Raw genomic sequence first — 23,862 nt, 5'->3', positions numbered from 1 at the left:
GATAGCTGGAGAAAGAAGTGTTCAACTTACCACTCAGAAAGTTATAAATAATTGGGTTTGCTGCACTATTTGCATATACAAGCCAGTGGGAGAATGTAAACCAGGCATACACAGTTTCTCTATCATCAGCATTGTTGAACATCCCAAACACCCTTTCAAAAAGAGGAGAAGGAAACAGAAAACATCTCAAATTAGTTCTGATCTGGATACTCTGCAAATATTTCCATAGGGTACACATGAATGTGGGAGACCACAAAGACGACAGTCACATTGCTACCTATAGGAACACCAAGTTCTCTGACGGCACAAATCCAATACGTGGTTTCAACATTTCTCCCATATGCCTCCATTCAGCTAAGGATCACCTGTATGCTGAATTTGGTGTATCCTTACCTGGGCAAGGAACCATACACCATGTCCGTGTTCAAGACAACTAAATAGCTCTACCCATAGGCTGGCAGGGCAGAGCCGCTTCCAGACCAAGGGCTGAATGCTATTTTGGAGAAGCTCGAGGAGAGAATATTCCAGTGGTGGGTGAGACTGCAGGCAAAAGGGCTGTAGGCAGAATACCGGCATATTGTAGCTTAAAGCTCTCGCTGCCAGTAACTGAGGCTTAGAAGAGGCTTGTTGCAATGGGGGGAAACTGCCCCAAAGCTGGGAAATCATCAAGCGATCACTGGATGAGAGAAAGGTAGATTGGTCAAAGGAAAGAATTGTGGTCTTCTAGGATATCCTGGAGTATCGGACTGGGATCCTAAGAGTTTTAGTTGAGGGCCTGGGATGCTGCACTTGGGCATGGACACAAGCCGCTGATCAGTTCCTTGAAATTCTCCCTCCATGTCCCTCTTCCACAAGTGACATGCAATTTATCTGCTAAGGGAATGTTTTCTCAGCAGCCAACTTCCAACTATAAAAAGTCATATAAGGAGTCACTGATACCGCTAACAAAGCTGCCATGGCTGAGCAAAAGCTTCTTCTGGCTTCGAAACGGGTTTTACTATTTTGCATGGAACATGTTTTGTTCCAACTTTGATCTACCGCTTTTTGTTTTTAATTGATCTCGTCTTTGTTTCATGACAAAAACTGATGCAAGGGAGGGTTAAAATATGTTTTCAAATAAAAATAAATATTTATGCTAGATGCATTCTTCCACACGGAAGAATCATCCATAAACCTGTCTAGAACTATTTATTTATTTATTTACTGTTATTTACTGCCATATAACCCTCTGGGTTCTCTGGGTGGTTTACAGTTTTAAAAACTATAATAAAATAACATTGAAATAAAGAAAAACAACAAAAAAGCATTCAAACAACCTACAGCACTTAACATAAAAATTAATGTTTGATATAGAAGCTAGTATAGTGCGACTGATATTATCAATTAAAATATCTGGCATATAAAAACATTTTCTCCTGGCATCAAAAAGAAAACAAGGAGGGCACCAAGTGCACCTCCTTGGGAGCATGTTCCAGAGATGAGGTGCGATGGCTGAGAAGCCCCTTCTCCTAGTTATCTCCTAGAATTAAGCTTAAATCTCTTTGAAATCAATTGGTATCATCAGCATCAGCATCTCTCTACTGCCCATAGCCAAGGCTCTCTCGGTGGTTCACAACATTAAATCATCCATCCAGATTTCAACCAGGTCCAACCCTGCTTGGTTTCCAAGATTAGGCAGGATCTGGTACTTCAGGCTAAATGGAAGTTCGTAATATACAACTTTCTGAAAAATTTGGAACATTTTGGAAGAGGAGTCAGAGGCCAAAAACTTATTCAGCACACCATCTGGTAAAAACACTGCAAGCCCATTGGAAAGATGGCAGTCCATATTCAACAGAGATGCCGAACCTCAGGCCCAGAGTATGAGATTCCCCACATACCCCACGCCACTTCCTCTGGTTCCACCCTCCATTTTTCCAGCCGCTGATCATTTGGGTGTTTTCCGGACTTGGGGCGGTTTCTGCCCACATTCTGAAAGGCCAAAATGCAAAGCAGCCCTAATCTGGAGACCAGTTTGGGAACAAGAATTATATGAACTCTCCATTTTTGCTGGCTTCAAAACACAAGCCTACACTCCACTTCAGCTAGGGTTGAGGTAAGGGCTGCAGCTCGGCCGCCTCCTCTGTTCTTTTTGGAACCTGCTTCTTCAGTGAGACGAAATAATCAGAGTGTGTTGCTCCAGTTTCTTATTTACAGCTTATCTGCTCAAGTAGCCCACCTTCTGCTCATTGTAGTCCTTAGGCTGGAATGCCCTCTAGTGTCTTTACTTATGTCTTGCATCCTTTATCATTTCCTTTCACTTGGTCCTTTGGCCAAGTTGTTGCCGCTTTCAGGGTTAAGCTAGACATGACACAAAACCTGTCATCTGGAAGCATGCCAGTGTTTTCTTCTTCTTCTTTTTAAAATATATTTTAATGGGGTGCGTGGGATCTTCACTGGGACCGCTACTTGCATGAATCGTGTTAACTTTCCCCTCTCCATACTCCTGTTATTGTTGCAGGAAGCCTCTTATGGGCCAATGGGGTTTTCCCCTTAATGCTAACCGCAGTTTGTGCTTGTGATTTTCCTTGGGATCATGGCTGGGGAGGGATGGGTTAAATCTCCCTCTCAGTTGAAATCAATTCCTTTCATTAATTATCAATTTCATTAAAATTTCTGATGCACTTCCAAGTTATACGTTCAGACTCATACAGGACAGGTTGTAGGCCAAGGTTTGCCACCAGGTTTGCTCTTCCCAGAACAATGTTGCTTTCCAGACAAGTTTTCCCATCCCGCTCTCCACTTCTTCCTTCTCCGTTTTTGCCCCTTCAAGAAGCAGCGGAAACACCCTGTTCTGCTGAGACGCCAGTCATGGCTCTCCACCTCCAGCACAACCATGTTTACTTCTGGCGGCTCTGGCCATAGTGCAGAGTGGACCAGGCCCAGCTCTCCACCAAGTCTAAAGACCAGATACTTCTCACATCAGCTCACAGCTAGGGCAGATTTTCTCTTGAACATCCAAGTTTTGGTTTCCTGCATGCCTACTAAAAACAATTTTGGGGAACAGGGATGAAACAAATGCCTTTTGGAGACCTCGGGGAGACCCTGCCCACAGCAGACGGCTGTGAACAAAGCGACTGCCTCAGGACCAGGCAGCTAGCCTCACGGATTTCTCCATTCTCAGTACTTCTATTATTACTATCTATCTACTCTCTCCTTTCAAACAAGCCTTTAATGCTCCAGTCCTCTTAAAGCAGCATGCAAGACGAAAATGGCAAGGAGTAGTTACAGTTTTTAAAAAGCTGTACAATTTTAAATGAAATCCATAAAAATGACTTTGCCAATTAATACTGTTAAAAAGCCGCTATTTGTCAGTAAAAACGGATAGGGAAGACCATTAAGTATGGTGGTCCTTCAGCCTGCCTGAAGACCTGCAGGGTAGGAGCCTGCTACATCCCTGTGAGAAGTTGATTCCATACGAGTTGGCTGCCTGGCTCTCACCAGGATCCTGTACCAGCTGAAGCTTCTGAACCAAAATCATGCCCTGGGAAGTGCCATTGCTATAGGGTGATGTCTCTGATCTACAATTGAAAATGTACTTTTGGGGCTTCTTTATGGTGCTCCCTTTCTCACTTGCTCATGGAAGTTTGCTGGCCTGTTGCATAATCATGTTTCATTGTCCAGGGCCAATCCTACTTTCAGGCCATTTTCACAGGTTTTGAGTGAGGAAAACCAGGTGCTATTTCCTACTGCACCAGGAAGCCACACAAAATGGCCGCGTGTATTTCACAATTGTTTTGTAATGCAGCACCTCCTTGTGGTTGTGTAACAGAACAGAAAGGATGGCAGAGAAACCACAAACCCAACAGGTTAGTTATTAAAAAGGAAGGTTACCTTTTTAATAGGTTGAGAATGCTGATTGGGAGGTAACAGATGGCAAACACCAGAAGCACCACCATGAGCATGCGCGCTGTTTTCCTCCTGATCCGGATCTGTTTGATTTCAGCAGCCACAGCGCTAATCCTCAGATTGGCTGCTGGCCTCAGCTCTCGGGCCTGCGCTGCAAACTGCAAAGGCTTCCACTTTCTCTGCACCACCGATGTCGTTCCTGGAATCTAACAGAGCACAGTGACTGGAACCTCACAGTGGCAATTGCCCTTGGCCTGGAGGGGGACTTTGCTGCATTGATCAACCAGCTGCAGTTACGGCACAGAGACATTTAAAGCACACAGAGATGCATTCATGTGCAGCAGACCTATGGAAATCAATAGGACAATTTAATCATAACTAACCCAAATCCTATTGATCTTGAGGGTCCACTCAAGGTATGGCAGAATTGGGATCCGGCCTATTAATAGCAATGCAGTCACGTGTCTCTAAGTAAAACTAAAGATGCCCTTGCAAAATTATTTTCATTTTGTTTATCCTTTCCTATTTGGAATTTGCAGCCCTCAGCATTTGAATCAAGAGGGCCCTGAAGATGGAATCCAGCAGAGTTGCTGGAGTGTCATGAAATGTGACACAGCTTATCCTCGTTGTCGCTGTCATCGTCATCTTCTTGCACATATATCCTGCCTTTATTCCTCTTGTAAGGAGCCCAAGGCAGTTTACACAGCTCCACTGTTATCCTCACAACATAACTCACAGCTGTGAGGGAGGTTAGGCTGAGAGGGAGTGACTGGTCCAGAGTCACCCGGCGAGCTCCATGGCTGAGTGGGGACTAGGCCCAGGCCTCCCAGGTCCCCTGTCCAGCACTCTGACCAAAACACCACCCTGGCTCTCAAAAGAACAGCAAACTGCCACGTGCAGCGCCTCACTTGGATGTATCTGGAGTCTTGGAAGCTTGACTACCCTACGTTCTCCTACAAATGGACCTTGAGAGCTTGTTTGGAGGTTCTAGCAGGGGAGCGCAGCTATCGTATACCCTTGACCGAAGAACGGTACACTCCTTCTATCTGGGATGGTCGTCCTCTTCCACCGAGCGCACAGCTTCGGGAGGGACGCACATGGAGCGGTGAGGGAGGAAGGGGACACCCGCCTAGCCAGCCAGATCAGCCGAATCAACCCTGACGATCAATGGGGTGACAGATATCGCAGCCAGATCGCCCTCACATTCGTGCCTGGATGCCTTGTGTGGCATTGCATCTAGAAGAAGTCGCTGCTACTGCCTGGTCACGGTGCTGTATCATGGTGCTGTAAAGGGCCACACCGGCCCCATGCCGCTAGTTCTGGTGAGCTGCTTCTATGATGCATCAGTGTTCTATCACAGCTCTGAAATACCCAGCTAGCCATGGAAGGGGGACCATAAGACAAAGCAGATTACGCAAGATCTGGGGGTCTACTGCTCCCAGAGCAGCTGTCTTTTAAAACAGCCCAAGTTTCACAAATCTGTTCTGGAATTTTATCTGTCTTTGAAAATGATTCCATCATTTTATACATACAAAAATCAAGCTGATAAATGACAGGCTTAACTGATGGACAGCTGTATTTGTTAATAAGCTCTTGTATCTCTGGAATATAATTATGCACTACACTTTCAGTGACTCTAACAAATAAATAAGGCATGCCTGATCAACCCACTGTCCCTGACATGATAAAAGACTCAAATCCCAGTAGATAATAGATGTTAAACAGGTTCAGTGGGTTTCCTCTTAGTGTAATACCTTTTTTACTTTGACAACGATACTTGAAAAGCAGCTACGCTATTTTCCATGAGTGGAAGTAGTAACAATCATAACAATGTACGCCAGCAAACAAACAAACAGATTCAAAGTAACTAGGTTCAAACAATATGATAACCTTCAGTCCAGGGCTGAGAATGAGTGGAGTGGGAGTTGTTGTTGAAACATGGGTTATTTTGCTGTCTGAACCCAAATATGGCTTATTAACTGTAAACAAACCATGAAGAGAACCCACAGTTGGATTCATATCTTGGTTGGGTTCAGACAACATGATAACCCATATTTCAACCCATGGTTCTATGACATCCTTCATCAAGCAGCTGAGAGTGAGTTAGTTTGATGTCTGAACCCAGCACATTTGTAAATACAATATAAATATTTCTGGAAAGAAATGAAACACTTATTTTTGCATAATCTAGTTCCTTTTATCATCCCTTGACTCAGAGGTAAGTAATGAAACCCTGAAGAAAACTGTTACATCCCATTATTACATTTATTTATTTATTTATTTATTTATTTATTTATTTATTTAATTAATTAATTAAAACATTTTTATGCCGCCCCATTCGCCGAAGCCTCGGGGCGGCTCACATCATTAAGTTAAAATAATTATAATATAAATTAAAATATAAATATAAAATTAAAATACAGCAGTACAGTATAAAATAAGCTGCCCTGGCCAGATAAAACCAATAATGTTAACAGTTAAAATGCTGCTTGAATAAAAAGGTCTTCGCCTGGCGCCGAAAAACAAATAATGACGGCGCCAGGCAGACCTCTCTGGGGAGCACGTTCCATAACTTAGGCGCCACCGCAGAGAAAGCCCTCCTCCGAGTACCCACCCTCCTAATTTCTTTCATGGAGGGTTCCCGGAGAAGGGCCTCCCCCGCCGATCTCAAGGGGCGGCTGGGCATATATGGATGCAAGCGCTCCTTCAGGTAACCAGGACCCAAGCCGTTTAGGGCTTTATAGGTCATCATTTCAGCCCTTTAGTCTGAACATCAGATTCATATGTGATGAATGTGTAGATCAGTTGTGTATAATCACTTCCATTTGTCATATGAATTGATATTCTATGATGGTCCAGAATAGAATATTATTCACTTTGGATGAAATATTTCTTCTATGTGAATTATATATTATTCAGTTCAAATATATAAAAGCACTATGGCATTTAGGAGGCTGGATCATTTGGTTACAAAAATGAAACACATAGCAAAAGAGCTTACCTGTCGGCACCACAGCTTTTGAAATATCTGCAAATAGGCCAGTACCATGAGACACAGTGGGGCCATGTATGTTATCAGGAAAAAACATGAATGATACATTTTGGGGTAGACATCAGCTGCAAAGAAAATGAAAGGGTATGCCATAAATACCATCTTGCTCACTTGACGTGGTTCATTTTTACATATTGCTAATGCACAGTGCAAACTTATTGGGCCAGTTCAGATGATAACCTTTTGGCCAAGAAATGAACCAAACCTCATGTTATATGCCCTGCATATAGGTTAAATAGGCAGTGCGACAGTATACAGCCTTGCTGAACTCCTTTCTCAATTTTGAACCAATCAGTGGTTCCATGTCCAGTTCTCACTGTTGCTTCTTGACCCGCATGTAGGTTTCTCAAGAAACAAATAAGATGGTCTGGTACTCCCATCTCTTTAAGAACTTGCCACAATTTGTTGTGATCAACACAGTCAAAGGCTTTAGCATAGTCAACGAAGCAGAAGTAGATGTTTTTCTGGAACACCCTAGCTTTCTCCATGATCCAATGTATGTTGGCAATTTGATCTCTAGTTCCTCTCCCTCTTTGAAATCCCGCCTGTACTTCTGGTAGTTCTCAGTCCACATACTGCTGGAGCCTAGCTTGCAGGACTTTGAGCATAACTTTGCACCAAATGAGTGCAATGGTGTGGTAGTTTGAATATTCTTTGGCATTGCCCTTCTTTGGAATCAGAATGTAAACTGATCTTCTCCAGTCTTGTGGCCACTCTTGAGTTTTCCAAATTTGCTGGCATATTGAGTGTAGCACTTTCACTGCATCATCTTTTAGGATTTTGAATAGCTCAGCTGGAATACTGTCGCCTCCACTAGCTTTGTTGTTGCTCAGACCTCCTAAGGCCCATTTGACATCACATTCCAGGATGTCCGGCTCGAGGTCAGTGACCACACCATTGAGGTTATCAGGGACGTTAAGCTCTTTCTTGTATAGTTCTTCTGTGTAGTCTTGCCACCTCTTCTTAATCTCTTCTGCCTCTGTTAGGTCCCTGCCATTTTGGTCCTTTATCATGCCCATCTTTGCATGAAACTTTCCCTTCATATCTCCAATTTTCTTGAAGAGATCTCTGGTCCTCCCTATTCTATTGTTTTCTCTGCAAATGTTGTTTGCTGAAAGCCTCCCGCCCACCCTTCCACTGCACAGAACAGCTCACAATAAGAATAAAGCACATACTAATCATTAATATTTTCATATGAGAACACTTGAAATACAGCAGATTGGATCCAGGATCCACATTCTACCAAGGGAAAAGCTTTGCTTGCAAAAAGCCCCTCGCCCATTCGAGGGTGAATGTTCCCCCCTCCCTCCCACATCATGGCTCTCAACTCTTTAAACAAATCAACTGCAGCAACAGAATTGGGCTCCCTGATTCTTTGCGTGGCATTTTCAGAGGGCTGGAGGGGCTACCATGGGAAAGGCTAGAGAGGAAATCTGGGCCCAGCCTGGCTATAGTTACCTGATCTACAAACACCCTAAACAGCAGGACTATCCATTATTAACGGTCAAATGAAAGAATTACTGGCTGGCTGGCAGTCCAGCCTGAAGTGCTCATGCAGAGCCCTCCGCTGGCCCAGATCAGTACCCGTGATTTGCCATGTGGCAGCTTCTGTAGCCGTGAAGTTTGTCTGAACTGATTTGTGTATTTCCCAAGAAGCAGGCAAGGAAGAGCAAAGTTGCTGATCGGGCACAGTAGGCAAAATCCGCAACTAAGTAGGAGAACATCTGAATCTTAATTTCAGCACCACTTTCAGGAGCCAGGACTGTAACTGAGATTTTGAGATTTTACTGCAGGGGAAATTACCATTACCTGAAGGATTTGAGCTCTTGGCTGGCTAGTGGCAGAACTAACCAATCTTATGAAGCACCATCTGCTTGCTTCCATGGTGACCTTGCAGTGGCACAGGGCAAGCATAATTGCAGTATTTATTTCACAACCTTCAGAGGGCTGTAGCTTCTAATTTAAAAAGCCTTTTTGTAAAAGGGGGAGAAAAATGCAGAAGCCACCAAGCCTGTGTAGAAGCTGATGATTGATCAGAATGGAAGAAGAGCAGCGTTTTCCTTTGAAGTAGCCCCAGGGGCAGAAGGAAGCGCTGGAGCCAAGACTTCAAAGAAAACCCAGGGCACATAGTTTGCTTAACAGCTGCTTAAGGGTTTTAAGTAAAATTAAAGTGGTGTTCTTTAAGTGAAGCTAAAGATTCTACCAAGGCCGTAATAATTAGATCTGACTGACGGGATAACAAAGAGTGGGAGGGAACTAGAGGGTTTTGCCTCTGAGGACAAGAAATGTGCAGGTAGAGGGTGGAAGTCCACCAAATGCAGCAGGTAGAGCGTTTGGTGTCTCCTAAATGGCTTGCTGATCTTTATGGGATTGTCCATGTGAGAGGCTGCCGATGGTGAAGCAGCATCAATGGAAGTGCTGAGCAGGGATCTGGTGCCTCCGTGTGGGATGCAGATACGCAGATGTGCCGGACGGCTGTGGTCCTTGTTTTTGAGACGTTGTGAGTGGGCAAAGCACGGCGGCCGCAGGGTAAGGCCACACAGCAGAGGCACCGCCTCTTCCGGGGTTCACCGAAATGCTTGGATGGCTGGACAAAGGACAGGATAGCACCTGTCCCTCCCTGTTCTGGACACAGGAGCTGACTGAGATGACTGCTGGGTCTTATGTCAGGGGGAGTCCAAGAGAACAGCATTCGCCACTGTATGGCATTCTCTGTCATCCAATCAGAGCATTCTAAGGGTCCACCGTGTGTCCCCTCTTTGAAGGGCTTCTGTTTCCATGCAGGATTAAAGATTAAAAACCCCAGGAACTGATTCCCCATAAGAGCATCTGGACTGAAATGGCAAGCACATGATTCTTCCACGCTCTGGCAGAATTTTAAATTGGAGGATGTACTGTAGTTTAATTGGAGCCATTCTGGTTTAAGTGCAGTAGAACCAGGTCCTTGTCTCCATTCAGCCATGAAGCTCACTGAGTGCATCTGGGCGAGTCACTGACTCGTAGCCTGACCTACCTCGCAGGGTTGTTGGTGGGAGAATAAGACTGAGAGGAGGTGGGCTCTTAAAGACTGGATTCTGTGCAGAACAAAGGTGGGATATAAATGTAATGAACAAAATATGCACATGAAATTCATGATGTCTAAATATGCTCTTATACCTAAACACTGGCATATACAAATCAGCGCAACTTCTGTTCCAGGATTTGTTTTTGGCACTTTAAAGAGACTTTAAAACACTAGAGAGATTACAGAGGTGTAAAGCTACTTCAGTCCAATATTCTGGCAGGGGGAGAAAAGGTGCCTTAGCTTGGCAGTTAGGGATAAGGGGCCTTTCTCACATGTAACGACCAGAAAATGTGGCACAAGGGAAGCAGCTGATGTCAGTGGGACTCACTTCCAGGTAAACGCACCAAAGAGTCCGCCCAGCCACTTCCTTCAGATGCTGTTCATTGATTGGTAAGGTTCCTTTCCATAGGTGCAGAGAGAGCATTGTAACCGGAGGTGGGCAATCTGTGGCCCTCCAGAAGTTTTATTTGTATATATACATTTTTTTAAAGGGTAAAACCCACTCAGGGCAGATTTAGTCCTCAGCCACCACCATCCCTTGGTTATGTAGACTGTGTCTGGTGGTACTTGTAGGCCAAAGCATCTGGAGGGCCTGCCCTTAATTTAAATGTTCAGTCCTCACATACAGTCAGGTAGCAAGGACAAGAAAACAACAAGTACCACAACTGAAGCATAACAAACAGTATCACTAGCAACAAACAAACAAACAAAAAACAAAAACAAGTCAGGGGTTTCTCTGCATGGGAAGGTTAACCTGATGTTGCATAGAGGCCTCTTCTTCCATTTTTGTTGTGGAGGAAAAATGCCTCTTTTGCCAGGGGCTTTTCTGGGAGTTCGTATTTTTCTGCCTTTCTATTTTGTTAATTAACCACAGTGTGAGCTGGGGTTTAACTGGAATATAGTGCATTTTCATCTTTTCATGAGGCTTTTACTATATTTCAATTGTTTTTGAGCTTTATACCCTGCCTTTTTCCCTTTCAAGGAACGCTGCTTACATAATTCTCTTCCTCTCAATTTTATCCTGACAAAAACAACCCTGTGAGGTAGGTTGGGCTGAGAGCCTGTAACTGGCCCACTCAGTTGGCTCCATGCTGAGTGGGGGCTAGAACCCAGATCTCCTGAGTCCCAGTCCTGCACTCCTAACACCACACTGACCCTCATCACATATTATTGTGCCTTACAATTTAATTCCAAATATTTCTTGCTGTTTAGAAGAAAAACTGTGTAAAAGACTGAACAACTCCCTGGGGGTCCTAGAGAACAATAATGTCATGGAAAAGCCCCACAAACATCCATGGATGAGGATCACAGGTGCAAAAGAAATGCCTTGCGTAAAGAAGCTCCAAAAGAATATTTCTTGGCCAGTGAAAATACTGGAGCTGAAGTAGGACAGATCTGAAACAGATCAAATGTACCCCCTTGGAAAGGGAATTTGAAACCCAGGGAACTACCATCCAAAAGCCCCTATCCTGAGTCAGCACCCAGCACATTTCTGATGGCTGCAGAGCCCAGAGAAGGCCTCCTGAAGCTTGATCTCAATGCACAGGGATAGCACGCTCATTGAAAGAAAGAAGCCTTTGAGATACTTCAGTCTGAAGCCATTTAGACAAATGACTTAATGCTGGGCTGTAAACAGCTTTCATCTTAAATGAACAGTATGAAGACCCTTGAAGAAAATCAGGTGGCCAATTTTGTTTACCTGTTGGACAATAAAGTCTGCAAAAGGGCGCTGGCAACAGAGGAAGGTGATGGGTGGCTGGACAGACTCTCATTCCCAAGGGTCCAGAGCCACTCCCAGCACTGAGGATGCTGCCTGGGGAGAAGAGCGTGAGAAGGCCCCCCTGTCCTTCCACATTGGGATGCAAAAAGGGAGCCCTCCACTGCCCGATCAGAACCTGCTGAAGGTCCAGAAGGGGGCCTGTGGAGAGGAGACTGGAACTGAAAAATGGTAACTGATAGGTGGGCCCCTGAAGGTATCATCTGTTTCCACCAGTGGAAATAAACTTCTTTTGCTTTGCTGTTAACCTTAGTGTGAATGTAGGAAAATTAAGGAAGGACCACACGGGCCTTTGGGAGCAATCTTGATGGAGAAAGTATTCAGGTTCTCACCCTAGTTAGCCTTAGGCTGTTGGTGTGGGGGGAGTGCCCAGGAAACTGCTGGCATCATCTCAGCAGGGTAAGGGGAGGGTGAAATGGCTCGGGTGCAGGGCCCAGCTGTGAGGGCTGCAGCTGGAGCAAAGAAGCTATATGCACAGAAGATGCTACGGCTCAACAAGCTTCCTAGGAAGTCTTTGCTCAAGGGTGGGTGGCAGAGTGTGGAACAAGGAGATTAAGCAGGATAATGGTTCATCAATGAATGCCATATAATTAGCAGAAAGCTCAACAGCAGACTTCTTAACCCCCCCCTTTTTTTTTACTGGCATCAGGTCAGGTCAGGTCAGAGGTAAAGCACGCTCACCTTCCCAGTGCTCATCACACACGGTGAACAAGACGGTTTTGTTGGCTAATCCGGGGAACACGCTGCTGCATTCCATGACGATTGCCTGGGGAATCATGACGATACAAGATGCAATCCAGATCATGATGATGCTGTTCCTTGCCCTCTTGGCCGTGCTTTTAAACATCAAAGGGTGGCAAATAGCATACCATCGATCCAACGCAATGCAGCTGAGGGTTAGCACGGAAACCGAGACAGACACAGTCTAAGAATAGGAAAGTCGTGTAAGTACTGATAATACAAGAATGCTTTGCCTTTTTTAAAAAGGTCACGGTCAGAGAGCAAATGCTTTGGCTTGGAGCCTTTGAGAGGTCTTTCAGGATCAGAAGACTCGCTCGTAGTGTGGCAATGATCCAGAGAGTATAGTCACAAGGCAGCTGTACTGAAAGTAAAGGAAAGGGATGCAGCCCTCGTTCTCACTGAGAATGGATGGACTGATAAACCTGTGACTGGCCCAAATATCTTCAGGCTGCATGTGGGGCAGGGCTGCTGGACCTGTCAGCCCAAGGGCCGGATTCCATTACTGAAAGCTCTTGCTGGCCATGTGCCAGCCAGCTTATTGCTTCGTACTGCCAGCAAGTCAGCTTCAGGAGAGGCCCTAACACCCTTTAGAAAGGAAGGAACTTGCGCAAAAAGCAGGGCAGCCCCACAGACAGTGGCTGGCGGAACTGTGGCCCCCAGTTGTGGCCCTTGGGAACCCTGGAGGGCCAGAACAGGAATGGGTGAGTTTCCCTATCACTGAGCAGGGATTCACAAAATGGGCTTGTGTTTCGCAGTAACTTTGACATACCGTATAGAAAACTGGCACGTCTTGGAGAAGGCTGGGCCTCCATCCTGACGCCTGCTGTTCTATGTCCCAGGTATTTTTGGTAGTATGGAGGAAGAGCAAGGAGCAACTGCCCATCCCAAGGGCTTCCATGTGCAATTTCAAGTTGTATAGCACAGAAATCAGTTTATTTTTCACCCACTCATTGTGAGAGCTTGGCCTTCGTTGTCAATCACTTTGCTAGACCCTTGTTCCCCATTTATGTTCTGTTTTGCATTACCGTTGTGATCTGCACCACTTTGGGCACATTTTATGGGAGAGCAGCACACAAATCAAAATAATGACCACAATTTGAACTTTATATTTAATACTGTAAGCTTTCAAATAAATTTTGCTTGAATTTGGACATGACGGATTATGTCTGTCTTTCTGTCTTTCTGTCTGTCTCTGTCTGCCGGTCTGTCTGTCTGATCCATCCATTTTTTAGAATATTCCTCCTTCTTCCCTAATAGAGTTAATCCACAGACTTGAACCTGAAAGAGCTGAGCACTGTTTTCATGAACTGGTTTTCATGGACTTTTGAAGGACTTTTATTCATACGGTTACCATAACTCAAAGTTGACCTGATGGTACATGGCAGCTCTTCTCAAATGTTACCGTAACTTCATCTTAAAACAGCCTCTCTGTTACAGATTCTATTGGGATACTTTCTTCAATGTCTTTATTTATTTCAATACACATCCCAAATCTGGCAAACGGTACCTGCAAATAAGGGAACACCTTGCAGAGGCTGTCTCCAAAGAACCAGGTCTCTGTGATATCCACCACTAAAGTCGCTGGAAGACATGTGATGGTGACAAGGATGTCGGCCAGTGAGAGGTTGACGATGAAGTAATTGGTAACTGTTCGCATGTGATGATTTTTCCATACTGCAACACAAACTGCATTTGCAAACGGAAGTCAGTACAGTGAAAAAGACACCTGGAGATAGCCAGCCAGGTAAAGCAGCGATCTCGGGTGCAAGAGGAGTGAATGGTGAATACAATAGAATGGATTTTGCAAGGTTTATCACTGATTTGCCCTCAAATAACCATACTTCTCAAAGATTCCCTATTTTAACAATGACCAAATGTTTCCTGGCTTCCAACAACACAATAACCAATGGTGAGGCATGATAGAAACTGTAGACCAGCAACGTCAGGAGGGCTGCATACAACTGAGAGTCCGGTCATCTCCCATGGATCCATGGGGCATAATCCCAGCTGTGAGGGGCCTCAAAATGAAAAGGAAGAAATGTTATCTTGGATGACGCTTACTCCTAAAGTTCCATTGAATTCAGTGGGTCCTACTTCTGAGTAGACACATGCAGGATTGTGCTACTGCTGTGCTGCTCAGCAAGTGCCTGTGGAAACAAAGGAAGAGCTCTGCTAAATCAGACTAAAGGATGATTTAACCCAGCACCCAGCTTTCCACAGTAGCCAATCAGATGCTAGTTGGAAGCCCAAATCATCCAGATAAACTCTTCTGGGAGGGCATTCCTCCTGCACTAGTTATTCCAAAATTCCTGTGCATTCCTTCTTTGGTTCATGCTTTATGATGATGGTGATGATGATGATGATGAGGAGGAGGAAGAGGAATAACCACCTCTATCAAGAATCTTGTATGAGAAACCACATTCTTTCACAGTATCATGACGCATTTTCCTAGATCCGATTTCTAATCTACATTTGGCCTAAGAGGAATATAATTCCCATGGACACCCTGCCATTCCCCCTTCTCTATGCTAAATGGTAGAACCCGAAGAAAAGAAAGACAACAGTCCTGGGGACAGTTCTGCTTACAGATGTGTGACAGGGCTGCAATTCATCCATTTTGCCACAATGTGTCACTGAATCCTTGGAAACAAGCATAAATTCCCATTCTGCGATTTCATTCCCAAAAGAACAATGATACATCTCCCCGCCCCCAGGTAACTTTTTCCATAGGTAAATTCGAGCTCCCAGGAGCCGATACTTTGTCTGCTTTCAAGGGGAGGTATAATATCCCTGCCACATAAGAAGGAATCAGTATATATCTTTGCACCCCCATTCTTCACTGCAAATAAAATATAGGCTCGCTGAGACAAATTCCACGGGGGAACCATATGGAAAGGAGCACAGATGCTGGACAGAAATGGATGTCCCAAACCTGGAGCACCTGTCCTTTCCCACGTGAAGTGCTAGCAGGATGGCATGACAAATGGGGGGGGGAGTGGGGGGGTGCTCTGGCCCTCCTGCAGCAGTGCGGGGGCAGGCAGACGGCAGGTCCAGGGACTGGGCAGCTGATCTGCACACCAGGCAGGGAGACACCTCTGCCATCCGGACCAGCAAAAAGCTGCGAAAGGGAGTGTGTCTGTCGTTTCATCCCTGCCTCAAAGAGAACCTGGTTCTTCTTAAACTACTGAAGGGCCATAACATGTCAGCTATCAACTGGGCATAAGAAATGATGATTTATCTGGCCAGGGAGACTTCTTTTCTTTTATAACTTTTCTTGTATAACTTCTTTTATATCGTTTATATTTTTTATTTATTTTATATTATTAATTTTAATTTTATATTGTTATTTTTGTATTGTATTGTATTTTATTGTGTTGTAAGCTGCCCCGAGGCTTCGGCAAGGGGCAGCATAGAAATGTTCTAATAATAATAATAATAATAATAATAATAATAATAATAATAATAATAATAAATTCTGAAGCAAAGGCCTGCAACTCTGAACAGAGGAGTGTTGTAGCAGAGCGACGACACTGTGCCATGCTTCAACCTGCAGGATCAAATGCATTCAAATATGTAAGGATGTAAAAAAAAAGTTTGCTTGCTTAATTTCTGTACCTCCCAATAGCCAAAGCCCTGGCCAAAACATACTCCTTATATTTTCCAGGATTGTGTTGCTGATGCAAACGGAGGTTGCCATTTTTATATATGGTTGCATCAGACCCAAACAGGCCCAGAAGGAAATGCCTCTTTCTCCCTTCAAGCCCAGTCAGCCGTTGCTTCCGTCATGTGGCTTGATCCAGAGCTGCTCTACATGTGGCTTTTCATTAATGTGGACCTGCAGCATCTTTCAGGTTCACTGCAGGACTGAGAGCCAAGCATCAGATGAAGGGAGCTCCCTCTCCTACTTCTGTGTTACCTCGCCTCTGACCAGCACTGTGGAACAGCACACTAGCAGAAGAGGAAATCATGCTTTCTTTCCCTTTGGCGGCGAAATGTCACTTTCCCTCCTCTGGAAATCCTTTGCCTGAGTGCTCTTTAGAGACAAGAAAACCGGGTGGTCACAATATTATCTGAAGAACACATGAACAACGGTGATTATAGAACGATGAAGGCACGACAAATTGCTTCAGCACTGCAGGGAACTCCAGCCATATTTCATGCTTGCAACATACGCATCTCCTTGGATTGGTTTGATGTGTGAACTGTAACTCCAACCGGAATGTCACATGTTTCCAGTCTTTTACTGGCAGTAGCTTCCACTTCCAGCATTTGTTGATATAAATTAATAGAGCAAAATGAGAGCTGAACTGTTTTGCTTAAAAGACAAAAACAACACAGCAACCCTACCAAGCAGTGGCAGCAATTAAGGGAAATTACTGTCTGTTGTCTTGGCTGATTCAGTGGCATCTTAATCCATACGGTTTCTCTGCTCAGAGCCTGTGACTGGAGTTATGTTCATATAAAAAGCGATTTCCATATAATACAGGAACCACGAACATGCAGCCCTTCTGATGCTGTTAGACTACAGCTTCCATCATCCCTCATCATTAGCTCTGCTGGCTAAGGATGATGGGTATTGCAGTCCAACAAAATCTTGCAGGGCCGAATGTCCCTTACCCCTGGCTTAACAGTACCCTGCTCTTGATCCAGCTTCTTTCTCAAAGGTAGGAATGCAAATAGGAATGTAATGGACTTTAAACAAATTCTGGGTTTTTTTTTCCTTTTGTGTAATTTCTGTCTGTAAGAGTTTTATGTTGAAATATGCTGGCATTTTTTTTGTGCCCCTTTTGACCTTTTCTGCTGCAACTGGAATGCTGCCCTTGAGAGCTTCTCAAAAAATATATCGTCTTTCTGCTGAAAGAAGCCCGATGCACCTGATGCAGATATTAAAATACAGTTTACAGCTTCTCTTCCCCGGGTGCCGCTGCTTGCTTCAGAGGGTGCCCTCTCCTAGCTAGAAATCTCTGGAATCCTGGGCTGAAGGTCCTGCCTCCTCGCGTGCAGCCAGCCCTTTATGTAGGACTTCACCAAACAACCCTTTACATGCTTGCTTGGGATTACACTCCACCAAACAGAATGAAGACGCGTGGGTAGGATTGCCCTGTCAGAGGCGTCACAGCCCTCTTCATCCCCCGGTTCCATCCACACGACGTGGGCTTTAGCTGGTTCCAAGTCTGCCTGGTAATGTGCTCACCCAAGGGAAGACTTAGAAGGGGAATTCTGGGGTAGCCACTAATCTGTTCAAAACAGATTTGGACCCCCTTACAAAACACGCCCCAGTGGAGGCGGGTGGGACACGTTCCAAAGAGTGGTGCTTCCTATGGGAAGGTAATGAGATGTGGTACACCCAGCTGACCTTTCAAAATCTCTCTTCGGGGAAGCATATCGATGAGACAGCTCTTCAAGAGGCTTTACCCTTCAAGCAGTGCTTGTTAGGATGAAAGTAGCAAAGCGGGGGCCTCAAATCCATTTACTTCCCCGTCTAGCCTTCCTTTCATCGCGGAGCTGAAGGCAGCCTGCACAGGGCTTCTCCTTCCCAGGTGGCCTCTCCTCCAAGCAGCAATGCAACTGCTTAGCTTCATCGCGCGCTTTCAGGCCACACCCTGGGATTAGGCAGGTCCCTCGTGAATCCTCCCAAAGGAGGTCACGGTTACAAATGGCAATATATGCCCAGATGCAAATTTAGCCATAAGTATCAGCATTCAAACAGAAATGGAGCCCATCTGTGGCTAGGAGGCCTGCGCGGCTTGTCCAGCCTGCTGCTGTTGATTGGCGCCATCCTCCCTCCTTATGGCTCTTTGACTTTAAATCAGACTGCACCGCACAGCTATTCAAATAAAGGATGTCCTCAAAATAGATGACAGTCCTCAGGCAGCTCTTCCAACAGAGGGCAGTGACATGTTAAAGGAGACACATCACCTCCCTATTTGGGATGGATGCCCAAATGCCCAACTGCATCGGCAGAAACCATGACCGAACGGCCAGTGCCCCTTGGCAACATCTCCTGTGTAATCCTGGATGATACAGCTCCAAAAAGGAAGTGTGCATTTCTTCATCTCATTGAAATAAAAAGCACAGGCGAAATCACCACATCTCTCTCTATCTGCGTGAGGTAGCCCAAAGTGCTCAGTATTTGATTTCTGAAGCATCCAAAGCCATTCGTAAAAAACACTCTGCCAAAAGATTAAGTTCTGTGAAAATCTCCCTATTGCTATGGAAAGGGACTGTTAGGAGACAAGAGGAGAACCATCAGTCTGTTTACTGAAAAGACCGACACATTCCAAGCAGTTCCTAGAAGTCAGTCAAGAGACCAAACATTACAGGCTTGCCTCTGAATACAGAGTAAGAGCGTACTTTCCAAGAGGTGAGCTGCTCCTTGGCCTCCTCTAACAAAATCAAAGACCACAGTAGCACACGGGCATCATCCGTAAGCTTTCAATCAGCCTTTCCCAACATGGCAGCCTGCAGATGCGTCTGACTACAACTACCAGCATGCCAACGATTTAGCCATATTGGCCTGGGCTGATGGGAACTGGAGTCTAAAACATCTGGAGGTCCCCAGGGTGGGAAAAGATTCTATAAGTTTAGCTATGTCTTTGCTTCATCATTGCTGCAAGAGCTTTACATCAGCTTTCTAAGAAGACTGAACCTTCAAGAAAAGAAGAGTATAGAGTTAAAAGCTGGGGTGAGTTAAATTGCACACAGAGAGATTAGGTTACTAGCTAGATGCAAGTTATAGGACATAGTTGTGGAGAATGTGGACTAAATGGATCCCACGAACAGCACAGGAGCCACCTTGAGTGGAGGAACTGACATATTCCATTTCTTAATGCTTCAGAAGGTTAGCTCTTAAATCTCTTGGCCCTACAAGTCAGAAGAGCTCTGAAGAGTTCACCTCTGGAATGTATTCAAGGATTTTAAAGGCTACTGGATAATTTATTGCAACCTTCTACTTAAGAAGTATCATACATTTTTTACACGGTAATATCAGGAAGCCTCGAAGTGTAGGCTTAATTATATAGGTGCAAGCTTGCATGCATGCGCGTGGACACACACACACGGTTTGGGACTTAAAGAGAAGTTCAAATCCCACTTCACCAAAAAGTCCAGTATGAGACCCCACACCACCCACACTTTCTCAGTCTAACCTTCCTTGCACGATTGTGCGGATAACCTGGAGTAGGCTCATACATGGTGTCCTGAGCTCCTTGGAGTTAGGGCAGGACGCCAGTGTGAGAGCAGAGTGAGAGGGGCGGGCAGCGAGGGTTGCCTTAATGGTTTTTACCCAAATGAACTGGGGTGCAGGATCCATAGTATCAGAATCGCGTGGAACAATTGACTGCGATGTTCAGCAGGAAGTCCATGGGTCCCAGGAAGTTTCTAACCCTGACACCATCTTCTCCTGCTTTGCACATCCTCTTGCCTACATCACCAAGCAAGCAGGCAAAGGGCTGCTTTCACTGGGCACAGTGCAGCTCCCAGTTGGGAAGCAGCCAGTCAATGGGAACCAACACTGGGGAATCCAAAGAGAATTGCTCACTGATCATTCTTATTCATAATATATATTACACAAATAATAGATATGATATTATTATTACTTTGCAATGTATGGCTTGAAAGTGTGTGGCTGTGAAAGTTGGACCATAAGGAAGGCTGAGCACTGAAGAACTGAGGCCTTTGAATTGTGGTACTGGAGGAGACTCCTGCGAGTCCCTTGGACTGCAAGGTGATCAAACTGGTCAGTTCTAGAAGAGATCAATCCTGACTGCTCTTTAGAAGGCCAGATCCTGAAGATGAAACTCAAATACGTTGGACACCTAATGAGAAGAGCCTAATGCTGGGAACAACTGATGGCAAAAGAAGAAGGGGACGGCAGAGGATGAGGTGGCTAGATGGAGTCATGGAAGCAGTCGGTGTGAGCTTAAGTGGACTCCGGGAGATGGTGGAGGACAGGGAGGCCTGGAGGAGTGTTGTCCATGGGGTTGCGATGGGTTGGACACGACTTCGCAACTAATAACAACAACAACATTATTACTACGGTATAATATCGACTGTACCCCTTTTCAAATGCCAGTTTGGATCAAGAATGTGGAGTGCATTTGAATCAATCAATCAATCAATCAATCAATGATGAATATCTTAGGTAAGAGTTCTCCAATCCATCTGGAGGACCCTGGATGGACTGGATATTCATCATCCAGTGAATGAAAGATGGATTTCCTAGATAAGAGTTCTCCAATCCAGTGTCCTCCAGATGGATTGGACTACAATGTCCACAAGTCCCAACCAGCCTAACTAGTCAGCGGGAATGCTGTCAAAGACAGCCTGTTTACCAGCCACCTGAAAACTGCAGGTTGCCCACAGATTGCCCTCTGCATTATTCCCAATGCCTCTGTGTGGCACAACTGAAGAAGGTGATCCGGTGGTTGATATGGCATCTCATAGGTATGGCATAAAAGGAGGATGCCCTGAAGGGCACTGATTCACCCAACCAAGCTGTAAGAAAGCTTGCACCGGATTTAAGTAAGTGACCTCCGAACCTCTAAACTTAACATTCAGAATGGAATGTTAAGTCTATCCCTTATGAATAGTCAAATAGCAATAATGGTGAGGATGAAGATAGAAATAGTAGCTAGAGTAACTAAAACTTGCCTGTACATTTTAACCATGTTATATGACACCGGAAATCCATAAATGTGTAGCTATTCGTACATAGAAAAGACCTGGAAAGTGTCAGGCTGGGACTGGGAAGAGCCAGCCTCAAATTCCCACTTGGCAATAAGCTCTATTAGATTAGCTCGGGCTAATCTCTCTCTCCCAGCCAAACCTGAGGATAAAATGGTGGCAGCTGCCATGGGGTGGGAGAAACCATGGACAGGACCCTGAAATAGTTTATAAGACACAGATGTAACAAATGATCTCATGCAGTTTTCCTAATATTCCTTCCTCTGAAACTATTTTCCCTCCCCTTTCTATAAATGAAGTTTATCTCTCTTGATTTTGCACAATTAGGAGATGTCTCTGATAACTCTCCTTTGTCCTCCATAATGTCCAAATAAATGATTCATATTCACTCAGTTTTATTCATTCAGTCAGTCATCTGCTTCCACCAGTCCCTGTGTCTATTTATATATCTTCTTAACTCATCTACATCACCTCCTTTATATTTGCTGCCTTCCATTCCTCTTTTCTGAGAAGGTTCTTAGGAGCACTTCTTGCTGTGGCTTACCCTTCTCTCAGCTATCCTTTATTTTGGAGTGGACAGAAGGTAGGTCTGGATCTCCTGGCAGGTTTTTTTTTTTTTTTTTTGCAGGAAATGCAGTAGATCAACCAGGATTTCATCCTCAGAAATCCTTTCCCTCCACACTTTCAATCATGAAATTAAGGAAGTATGGAGCAATTTGGAGTAGCTTTTTGTGTAGATGGATTGTGAATGCCATTCAGTTCTGGTATTCCAAACATGCCCATGGGCTCAGGGTTCTGTAAAGCAAAGTCTCTGGTTGATAGATTGCAGGGTTCTAGTAAAATGATGATTATTCTTACTGATTCTGCAAGCCAAAGTCTGCTTGGTCTAAGGAGACATGAGTTGGAGTGTGTGTTTAATTTCAGTGATTCCGGGGGCCATCCCAGAGCCTCCTGATATTCTCTGAGGGTGCACAGGATTATTCAGGGCCCCAGCTCAGAGAATCTGCAATCCCGTCCACCACCCACAGGAGGTGTGCCTTGGAGATGACACCAAGGGCTGTTCCAGGGGCAGGGAGGGGAGGAGTCTGGGGCTGGAATGTACACCAATTTGTACTGGAAACAGACCCTCCTTCTCCCTCCTCAGAATGTATGGACAGTGAAAAATGGCCACCTAGATTTTAAGAAGGGCATCCAGCATGGTGGTGGTGGTGGTGGTGGTGAAGATCACTGCTGCCATAGTTAGTGAGGGCATAGGTTGCGCATCAGCCTCCAGGTGTGGAGGCTTATATGCATTGGGGTGGGGGGCATAGGAGTGTTCCCTACATTCTGGTGTCCCTTCTCCATTGGCATCATATCCAGTACAAGGGATGGGAATAGTTTACTTTGCCCAGGCATCATATAATCCATTACTTATATATGTGCAACATGCAATGCATTGGAAGTGTTAGAGTCATCTCTCTTTATGATTTCTTTTATAGTGCTAGTCTTCACTTTGCTAAGGCATCTCATTCCGTTTAAGCATTCCATGTGAGCTCTGCCAGCTTGGCTGAAACAGCCACACTGAGATCAGGGGATATGGGAGCCAACGGCATTGAGAATAGCAAAGAACAGCCGTTAGGTCTAGAAGGGTAAATTGTCATTCAGAATTTCATTCACAGTTCCCTCGACAATCATGAATGAAGCCACAAATAGACATAGTCATTCATAATTCTACCCGTATGAATGAAGCAACAAAGGTCTGGTGCCAGTCAGCCTTCCTGCAATGCCATGAATGAAGAGTGACTATTTCAGCACTCCTGCTTAACGGACAGCAAAATCACACCAGAGGAGGCAGCTCTGCCCTTCTATAAATGACTATGGTTTGAAGAGTCATTGAATTCAATATGGTTTGCAGTGGTTAAGATCAGAGTGTCCCTCACCTGTTAATGACACACTCCTGGGTCTGAATGTCTAAACACACTTTCTAATGCTCTGTGCCAACGGACACTTGCAGTGCACTCTCAAACATGTCAAAAGTGAATCCTACTCAGTTCAGTGATCAGTCAAATGGCTCTGGGACTTCAGGCTGAACTGAAGATCTACACCAAAATCCTGCAAATAAATGTGGTTATTGACAGAATGCAGAATTAATATTTTTTGGAAATGAATTTCCCAACAGCCAAGGTGCCTGTAATGGAATGGGCTTATATTTCTCACAGAAAAGAACAGGTATTTCACTCTTCAGAATAAAGGGATGGAAGTGAAATCATATCAAACACAATGCTGTGTCACAATCTACCAATCTTATATATTATTAAAGAGAAACGGCGCTTTTAAAACCCTGCCTTGCACTGCTGGCGTTTAAAGTTTTATCAGTAGAAAACTGATGTCAATGTCAACAGTATCAAAGTAAATATAAGGTTACATCTCCACTAGCTGGTACTCACCCAGAATGTTTCCTATGAGAGCTACAAGAAACACAACAATATATCCAGCAATCAGGACCCATTCATATTCTTTGGGATGCAAATATTCCCTCCAAAGAAACTGTAGAAATTCCTCCTCATCATAGTCCGCAGATGGGTTCCCAAAAGGCTCTTGCGTTCCATTCAGCTCTGTGTTGGAGGACCCATTCAGACACGATGGGGAGCCACCCTCCGCTTGAGTTACAGACAT

The 23,862-nt window shown here is 44.8% G+C and overlaps 1 protein-coding gene and 1 long non-coding RNA gene across 2 annotated transcripts in view; one reads left to right on the top strand and one right to left on the bottom strand.

Annotated features, from left to right (window-relative positions):
- Positions 1-4,948, top strand: part of LOC123019083 — an 11,893-nt gene extending 6,945 nt beyond the window's left edge. Inside the window, exon 3 of the long non-coding RNA XR_006413847.1 lies at positions 4,813-4,948. This is a non-coding gene — a long non-coding RNA (uncharacterized LOC123019083). The remainder of the gene's footprint in view (positions 1-4,812) is intronic.
- HCRTR2 (hypocretin receptor 2) overlaps positions 1-23,862 on the bottom strand; it is a 27,002-nt gene extending 3,140 nt beyond the window's left edge. The window contains exons 1-6 of the mRNA XM_044421580.1: positions 23,634-23,862; positions 14,030-14,208; positions 12,463-12,706; positions 6,890-7,005; positions 3,874-4,094; positions 31-152 (exon numbers count right to left, since the gene is read on the bottom strand). Coding sequence (XP_044277515.1) covers positions 31-152; positions 3,874-4,094; positions 6,890-7,005; positions 12,463-12,706; positions 14,030-14,208; positions 23,634-23,862 — 1,111 coding nt within the window. The remainder of the gene's footprint in view (positions 1-30; positions 153-3,873; positions 4,095-6,889; positions 7,006-12,462; positions 12,707-14,029; positions 14,209-23,633) is intronic.

This window comes from Varanus komodoensis, unplaced genomic scaffold, assembly GCF_004798865.1.
Source record: "Varanus komodoensis strain SLA01 unplaced genomic scaffold, ASM479886v1 scaffold12, whole genome shotgun sequence".
Lineage (NCBI taxonomy): Eukaryota > Metazoa > Chordata > Lepidosauria > Squamata > Varanidae > Varanus > Varanus komodoensis.
This window is presented reverse-complemented; position numbering and strand designations above follow the sequence as displayed.